This window comes from Carcharodon carcharias, chromosome 5, assembly GCF_017639515.1.
Source record: "Carcharodon carcharias isolate sCarCar2 chromosome 5, sCarCar2.pri, whole genome shotgun sequence".
In the NCBI taxonomy this organism is placed as follows: domain Eukaryota; kingdom Metazoa; phylum Chordata; class Chondrichthyes; order Lamniformes; family Lamnidae; genus Carcharodon; species Carcharodon carcharias.
The window spans coordinates 96,835,303-96,844,211 of record NC_054471.1 but is presented as its reverse complement, the minus strand read 5'-3'; the positions used below and the strand labels follow the sequence as shown (position 1 = coordinate 96,844,211).

Below are 8,909 nucleotides of genomic sequence, written 5' to 3'. Positions count from 1 at the left end.
AGCAAAGGAAACAAAATGGGGGTCCGGGTTTACAGTCTGAAACTGTTGAACTCTCTGCTGAGGCCAGAAGGTTATAAAGTGCCTAATTAAAAAACACATCCTCTCCCCTCCTTTTTTGGCATTCCGAAGGGACCGTTCCCTTTCATGATACCCTGGTTCACTCCTCAGTCACCCCTAATACTGCGTCCCCTTTCCATGGCACCTTCCCATACAAACGCAGGAGGTATAACATCTGGCCTTTGACCTCCTCTCTCCTCACACTGTCCAAAAAGCCCCAAACACTTCCTCCAGGTGAAGTGGCAATTTGTGTGCACTTCTTTCAATCTAGTCTCCTGCATTCACTGCTCACAATGTGGTCTCCTTTGCACTGGGGCAACCAAAAGTAGATTGGGTAACCACTTTGTGGAATACCTCCATTCAGTGTGCACACATGACCCTGAGCTTCTGGTGCCCGGTCATTTTAATTCTCCACCTTGCTTGAACGCTGACATCACCGCCTTTGGCCTGCTGCACTGTTCCCGCAAAGCTCAACATAAGCTTCAGGAATAGCACCTCATCCCTTTGTAGCCTTCTGGCCTCAAAATTGAGTTCAACAACCTCAGACCACAAATTCGGTCCCCATTTTGTTTTCTTTTCTTTGCTTGTTTCACTTTTTTCCTGTCAGTTAGTAGCACACCTGCTCTAGGCACATCTTTTGTTTTTGTTTCTTTTTTTGCTCCATCACCATTCCCTTTGGCCCTGGAGGACTAACTTTTCTGTCATTCAGTCTCTCCTGTCTTCCATCTTATTGCCTTTTGTCCCCACCCATAAGACCATAAGACATAGGAGCAGAAATTAGGACATTCGGCCCATCGAGTCTGCTCCACCATTCAATCATGACCGATAAGTTTCTCAACCCCATTCTCCCAGCTTATCCCCATAACCTTTGATCCCCTTACCAATCAAGAACCTATCTATCTCAGTCTTAAATACACTCAATGACCTGGCCTCCACAGCCTTCTGTGGCAATGAATTCCATAGATTCACCAATCTCTGGCTAAAGAAGTTTCTCCTCATCTCTGTTCTAAAAGGTCTTCCCTTTACTCTGAGGCTGTGCCCTCGGGTCCTAGTCTCTCCTACTAATGGAAACATCTTCCCCACGTCCACTCTATCCAGGCGTTTCAGTATTCTGTAAGTTTCAATCAGATCCCCCTCATCCTTCTAAACTCCATCGAGTATAGACGCAGAGTCCTCACCCCTTGATCAAAACCTATTACATCTCTACCATTCCTGGTTCAGATGGAGGTCACAGACCTGAAACATTAATTCAGCTCCTTGCTCTACTCTCCCGCTGCCTAACCTGCTAAGCTTTTTTCCCCCAGCATTTTCTGTTTTTATTTCAGTTTTCCAGCATCTGCATTATTCTGCTTTTTGATTGAAAATTAAATAACTGTGTGTCAGGGTCAGCAAGATGAGGCACATAATTGCTAGGGAATTGCATACTTTTGTGTATCAGGCATCATGCAACACAGGTAAGCTGAAACATTGTTCAACCATGCAGCATGTCTCCAGTCTAATTTCAGAAAATCACCCCCAAACACACCAATGTTTTCATTTTGAACAACCATACCGTAACTCTTGGGTCAACTGGAATTGCATTATGCGTTTGACCTCGGAACTGGTTTGAGTCTCTTCAAATTCATTTCATAGAGGATACAGAAGGTTTCATTTCAAAAGTTTGGGCTACGTTTGAACTCAGGTCTCCGATGTAAAAGACAAATTTCAGATCTATCGGAAGACACAGACCTGGATTTTTGTCCGTGAGTCAGGTGCGCAGAGTCGGGAGAATGCCTGGCTCAGCGAACCCGGCTTTTAAAAATGGCTGCCTGGACGTCAGATTTTCAGTCGGGGCAGGTAACCCTGGGAGCAGTGAGGAGGATGCCGGTGCTGAGGCGGGCTGAGCGGAAGACCTGCCTTGGGGCTCCAGCACCTTGTCCAAAATTTTTTTTAATTTTTTTAAAAAGAGTGAAACATGAAACTTCCCTCCAGCCCTCAACCTCCTTTCCACCCCCACATATTCCCCATGCTGCATCCATGCCAACAGATGCCATCTCATTCCCTGTGCACAGCTCATAACCCATCACACCCTCCATACCAATCTATGCCCCTGTACCCAACCCCACATCTCCCCATACCCTCCATGTCAACCTATGCCCCTGTACCCACCTACCATGGCTCTCACCCTCCATGCCAACCCATGCCCCTGAAACCATCCTATGGCCCTTTATAGCCCCTTTGTCAACTTACTACCAACTCATATCAACCCATCCTCTCCTACCCTTTATCCTTTACCCTTACATTTACCACACCAACTCACCTAGTATCTATGATGGACAGATCTCAGGACCTGTGCAGAGATGAGATCAAATAGAGTTCTATAAAGTTGTGTCTATTGCAGACTTCATCATATTGAAAAAGCCACTCACATTCATAAAAATTGGTATACTGTATTTACATTCCTTCAACTACGTAAAGCCTTATAACAACAAACATTTTATTCAAGTGCACATTCGTTTATAACAACAAGCATTAAAATTAATAGCCCCACTTCAAGGAGTCTATAACTACTTGTAGCTGTCAAACTGTGAAATGGCAGGCACCCTACTGTAATAATGGATGGTTGTGAAATCAATCATGCAGCAGTAATCTAGTAATGGAAGCCTTCAGGCTTATGTCAATAGACAGAGTGAAATTGCAAACAATGATTTTTTAAAAATGCTCCACTCTTTTTTCAAAAAAAATTTAAAGGGCATGAATTTTAAATGACTTTACAGGCCCATTTGACAGGTGTTTTGACAGTTCCTCCTGACACTTTTGACAGGTTCTCTTGACAGGTCCCCTTGCCAACAGTTCCAATAAGCTTGACAGTTAATGTGGTTATGCACATTTTACGCACATTTATGCCCACTGTTAACAATTCCAAAGGACACCTTACCTCCACCACAGGGCACCTGACCACCCCCAAAGATGTCCCGGCACCATATCCAAAGGGTTATCTTACCTCTCCAAAGGGGTACCCTGGCTATCCAAACAAATACACAAAGTTCGGACCTGCCCATACTAGGCATACTCTGCGCACTTGAGGTCTCACACTCCAAGGCTGCCAAAATCCCATTTGAGTGGAGGAAGCTGATGATTTAAATGGCCAGCTGCCTCCAAAAAACGCGCAAGTGTGAAACACAAACCACTCCCATCCCCGTGAAAATGGGAAGTGCTGTGTTCAGGGGAGGGACTTGCGATTTTTGGGCAATTACACCATTTTCACCACAACCAAGAGACCTCCATTGTGGCAAAAATCCAGGCTATGGTTCTTTCATTTTGTTTGCTGTTTTGAAGCAACTAGCCTGAGATTCAGGGATTCTCTCTAAAGTTTCGAAAATTCCTGCCATCACTACTCCAATCCTAAGTGTGTAGACTTATGGAAATCTAGTCCTTCCATCAATTATAAATGGTACACTGAAGTTAACATCTCCTCCAGCTCCAAGTGGCACACCAAGAGTTGGTAACAATTAAATATCAGTAACACATCATCTATGGATATGGTCATCATCTGCTATGGAGAGATTCATTTCAAGTTGGGATCAAAAGAAAAGTATTCGTGAATCTTACTGCTAAGACTCATTCTCAAGACAATAACAGAAAATAAATTATTTCCCAATGCTGTACCATATTAGACAAAAAGTGACTCCATTTGCATCAAGATCAATATGTTTACCTGTAGCAAAAGAATGAATTGTGGAAAACGTTGAATTGGCTTCATCATTAATCCATACAACGTAATGCGATCAGAGCTTGACTCATGGCATTGCTGGTGAGGAAGAATACACATTTAGTACAGCAAGCAGGTACTGCAACCAAATGACCCATATGGTAAGTTTAACTAAGGTATTTTAGAATAAAGCCTTTCAACTGTGTTTAAAATAAATTACTCTATATCTCCTTTAAGATTCATTGAGACATGATGCACTCAACAAAAAGTGGGCAGAGCACTGTAAACATGGCAAAGACAGTCCTTTCCAGAGTATTTTGGGACATGGACAACGCATGACAGCATTACTGAGGTATATTGTTACGTTTTCCCAATGCACCACTGCATGGAGGGCCAGCCGAGCTTTCGGGACAATCAGTGGGGTGAAAGGTCCTCCAGATGCTTAATGCATGAGGTGTGGTGGGAGTATGGACCCAGGGACAGGAATATGATTTGCAAGGATTTCTTCACACTTCATGGAGTAACTGAATTTCTTGAACTGGGTTCTCTTCCATAATGGTTCAACCCATACTACCTGAATTTTGAGGAGGAAACAGGAAGGGGAAGAGAGTCCTCCTGCTACCAACTCACAGAGATGAAACCAAAGGCGTTGTGGTTCAGAGGAAGCCGAAGATTTGATGTTGGTGCTGGGAGGGTTGAGGGCTGTGTGTGACAGGATCTGATCTGAATGCATGGCTGAGGGTTAACAGCAACTTTTACAGTCATGACTGGATCTTTAGGTACAAAGAGAAAATGTAAAGGATTGGGACCCTCTTATCTCAGCCTCACATGGCCCCGTTATGACTCCAGGGGTCCAGTTGTGCAGTGGGTCTAATAATGGATCAGCCATCCAATCTGTCAGATTACCACTCAGGCAGTGATGACGAAATGTTTACCCTAATAAACCGTAAATTTAACCGTTACTGGCACTCCTTAACCTGTCACAGGTAAAAGATTGCATATAGTAGGACCCTCGGGGTTGCCAGATAGGGCTGTATTATTCTATAAACCATATTGTTAGGTGACCAATGGACTGTAGTATGGGTTGGTAGGGACTGGATATGAGCCTAGCGTTCTCCACAAAAATCCAATTTCTTATCTAAGTCACAGGTGAAAGGGGCAAGTCAAAGAACAACTAGTTGCTGCATGAAAGGGAGTGTGGAAGACATATCACTGTTCCTGTGAATGGCCGAGCAACAACTAGGAGCAGGTATCCCACTCATCATCTAAACTAAGAAACGGTGCTAACCTTACAAAAAATAAGCAGCTGAAAAGGTTGAATATTTTAAATGAAGTTTGCCCAATTTTGAACAGGTGTACAAAAGGTGAATTTACAAGTGTAAGCACCTTGCATAACAACATCAGGTAACATTAGATAATTAGCTACAGACAAAATTGATAGCTTACAGGTCAAGCTACTGTGAACTGTAGTTAGTGAACTCAGTGATTCCATAGCTGTGGAAGTCAGCACTACAGTAGAAGTCCTGTCTTGCAATTTCTTTTTCCTCTTGTTACGCTTCACCAAACAGTTATCATTGCAACTGCATCAGAACTAATTTTTCGTTCAGCAATACTTGGGTGTTTGGATCCCAGATGATTCCCATTGATGTGCAACTCATTAATTTCTAAAGATTTTACGAAATTTGCATAATTCTCCTGTGGATAATTGGGGGGTCCTCAGCAGGGCCATGGGTGTTTTCCAGTACTTTTAAGGCCATCACTCAGCACTCTTTCAAGGCAAAAGTAGGTAATCATAGCTGGTTATAAACTGCTGGTATTGGGGTCAATTATGACAGGTTTTCAATTTATGTTTAGAGTTCGAAAGAGCACAACATAAAACGACTGGGTTTTTAATACCTTTTGGCCTGTAACAAAATGTGACATCTGGAGCACAACCAACATCTGCTAGTTTAATATATTGTACATATAATCTCCCAAATAGATCTTGATTGCAATTGACAGCTTTATTAGTAACGGTGCCAATTCTTTACATAATAATAGACTGAGAACTAGTTATTAGGTTACAGTAACCTAGAGGCCTGGTCCTAATGATCCAGAGAACAGAGAACTTGGGTTCAAGTCCCACCATGACAATTTGCCAATTTGGGTTCAGTTATAAAAATCTGGTTATAAACCTGATGTCAGCAAAAGTGACCACAAGTTTGTTCAGTCTGTCATAACAACCAAACCGGTCACTCATGGCCAAATCCAGTCAGAGTTAATATTTGACTCAAAACTGCCCTCTGAAGTGGTCCAGCATGCCATTCAGGTGTATCAATAATACCCTCTTAAGGGTGACTAGAGATAAGCAATAAATGCCAGCTTTGATAGCAATGCCCACATAAAGAGAATAAATAAAATTGTGCCTGAAATTAGTACAGAGGTTGTCACTATACACCTCCAGTGTACGAGCTTTGAGATTACCATTCGAAGCTGTAAATATACTTTGAAAATATTCGTATAGAAGAGAATGCAGAGGCAGTGACTATTTTGAAATACAGTAAATACATTTAAATACAGTACAACCTACAGAACATGTGTTAAAAATACACTTTGCTTCATTGTTAACCAAGTGCTATAGAATAAAATTGAAACCAATGATTCAGAAAAATATTTAGTTCTACTTAAAAAACATCTTTACAATGCAGTGCAGCACCTGAAGGCTCTTCACAATTGAGGGCAAAGCCAAAAACAGCAGTGCGATGATAACTAGGGAAAGTGATGAAAGGAGTCACCAAAACATTAGATTAACAGGAGGATTTTGAAGGTGGAAAGAGTTTAACAAGATGGAGGGGTAGAATGTCCCAGAGTACGGGGGAATAACAGCTGGAAATTGCACACCATTAATCCACTGGATTAGCAAGCCAGTCGTTAAATATATTTGCATGCTTTTGTTCTTTTTTTTGTTCATGTTTCTCTTGCTGGGGATCAGCAGCCAGTGACAATCCTTCATGCATGGACAAGACAGCAAATGTTGGCACAAGTAAATCCAATCTAGTCTTCAAACAATGTTTACCAATGTGCACTTTCCTCCTGGGGCTTCAGGCCAGAAATCAGGAGGGGGACCTCAGGTGAATTTTCTGTTCCCTAGCTTGGGGACACATTTTGCTGTTCCACTGCCACTTGGCAAAATTGGAAATGAATTACCAACTCTTCCTGTTTGGCTCCACAACAACCCAAAAGGTGCACCCTGCAGTTCATTTTTCTAGTTGAAGCAACATTTTATTTTTTACCAAATACTTACTTTCAAAAATTCCAGAAAGGCAGGTTTGGTGGCACACACTTTCTTAATGATCCCCATGGCAGTGCTAAAATTGTTCACAAATTCACTGTATGCATCAAGCACCATTGACTTGGAAAACTGCAACAGAAATAAAATTACAGCTTTGGAAATCTAGTATATTGGTTTGAAGTAACTCAGCACTCTGAAATCCAAATTTTACTTGATAAATGAATGCTAAGTTTGTCTAGCCTCCAACTCAGGAGGATTTCTTTTCATCATCAGACAGTTGTTTCATGTATTCAACTGAATTTGGGTTGCATAAGATTTTCTAGATGAGTTTGAGGATGAAAGGATTAAGTTTCAAGCACAAACAATATTTTCACTTTGAAAAACCTACTTAAAAATGAGCAAAGTTCAAGTTGAGATTTTGCGGATGTTTGCATGAGCAAACATTGAACGATGTGAGCTTTCTTTTAAATCATTTCACTAAAATGTTCATTAATTTTTGCTGACTAACCAGGTCCTGCAATTGTTTTTCACAGATGTTTCAGCTACAGGGTCAAAAAGCCACAAATCTGAATGGTGCTATTGTCACGTCCCAAGCTGTAGGAACGTCGTACTTTAAACAATCTCCTTGAAATAATTGGTCCAATCATATCACCCATGCAGGTTAGAAATCAAAATGTATTAAGTTTAATAATCAAGTTTCATTTATGATTTTTAAAAAATAATTTTGAATTTCATTACTGTTGGTGAGACACAGCTAATGGAAGAATCACTGATGGTCCGAAACTGGCACTTGCAGAACCTTCCAGAAAGTCTTATTGATATTTTTGTAAAGGTATTCCATTTCATTTTCTACATTACAATAGAGGGCAATCTTTCTTCTGCTGCATCACCCCTAAAACACTTAGTCATCACTTTCTTTTCCAAATTCTCTTTCATTATACTCAACTTATTTGATCCCAACTCTCTTCCCACTCCACTCTATCAGATACCTGTCATGTCCTCATCATTTCAATACCCTCCCCATTTCCTCCTGTCTGTTTAAGAATATATTATCCTACTATGTTCAACTTCTCAAACATCTAATAGAAAACAGGGCACGGATATTGAGCACAGTGTTGCTAGGTATGTTTTACTCATCAGTGTCTAGGGTCTCTCCACATCATGCAAGAATCAAGAAAATTAGCTATTCCAGTCAACAACATGGTTAAAAATGTGCATTTTATTAAATTCTATTTCCTACTAATTTCATTATAACATCACTTATAAAATTTAATGCAAAACAAAATAAAAATTACTTCTGGTCATTTAAAGGCGGGCAAGTCTTGTAAGATATATTTTGCAAACAATTATACCGTGCACACAACCCTCTTTAAATTTACACTATTATGGATTAAATATTGTGTATCACTATGTTCGACTAAAGCAATTTTATGTGTAGTAACATAGCAACCTTTGGTTTCAGGCAGGACCTTTGGTTTGTGCAGCCCCCTTAGCCAAAGTATGCTATTGGTACATCACTAATAATCCTGAATTTGATTCACATTTAAATTATTAGCAGGACATGGCTGTTGGCAAGGCCAACATTTATTGCCTATCCCTAATTGACCTTAAGGATGCACTGTATCACAGTCTGTGGTCAGTGTACTCCCACAGCGCTGAGAGGGAGCTCTAGGATGATGAAGGAATGGAGATATACTTTCAAGTTAGAATGGTCTGTAACTTGATGAGGGTGAGGGAAATGTGCCAAATACCCATATCCTTCTGGGTGGTAGAGGTCATGCATTGGGAAGGAGCTGTTGAAGGAGCCTTGGAGAATTGCTGAAGTGCATCTTATAGATATTGGTGGATGAGGAGTGCCAAGCAAGTCAACTGCTTTGTCCTGGATGGTGT

The 8,909-nt window shown here is 41.1% G+C and overlaps 1 protein-coding gene across 5 annotated transcripts in view; it reads right to left on the bottom strand.

Annotated features, from left to right (window-relative positions):
- Positions 1-8,909, bottom strand: part of arhgef10 (Rho guanine nucleotide exchange factor (GEF) 10) — a 397,136-nt gene that overhangs the window by 216,427 nt on the left and 171,800 nt on the right. For all 5 annotated transcript variants that reach the window (XM_041187543.1, XM_041187546.1, XM_041187548.1 and 2 more), the window contains 2 exons: positions 7,032-7,148; positions 3,755-3,847 (listed from right to left, as the gene is read on the bottom strand). In XM_041187543.1, the coding sequence (XP_041043477.1) occupies positions 3,755-3,847; positions 7,032-7,148 (210 nt within the window). The remainder of the gene's footprint in view (positions 1-3,754; positions 3,848-7,031; positions 7,149-8,909) is intronic.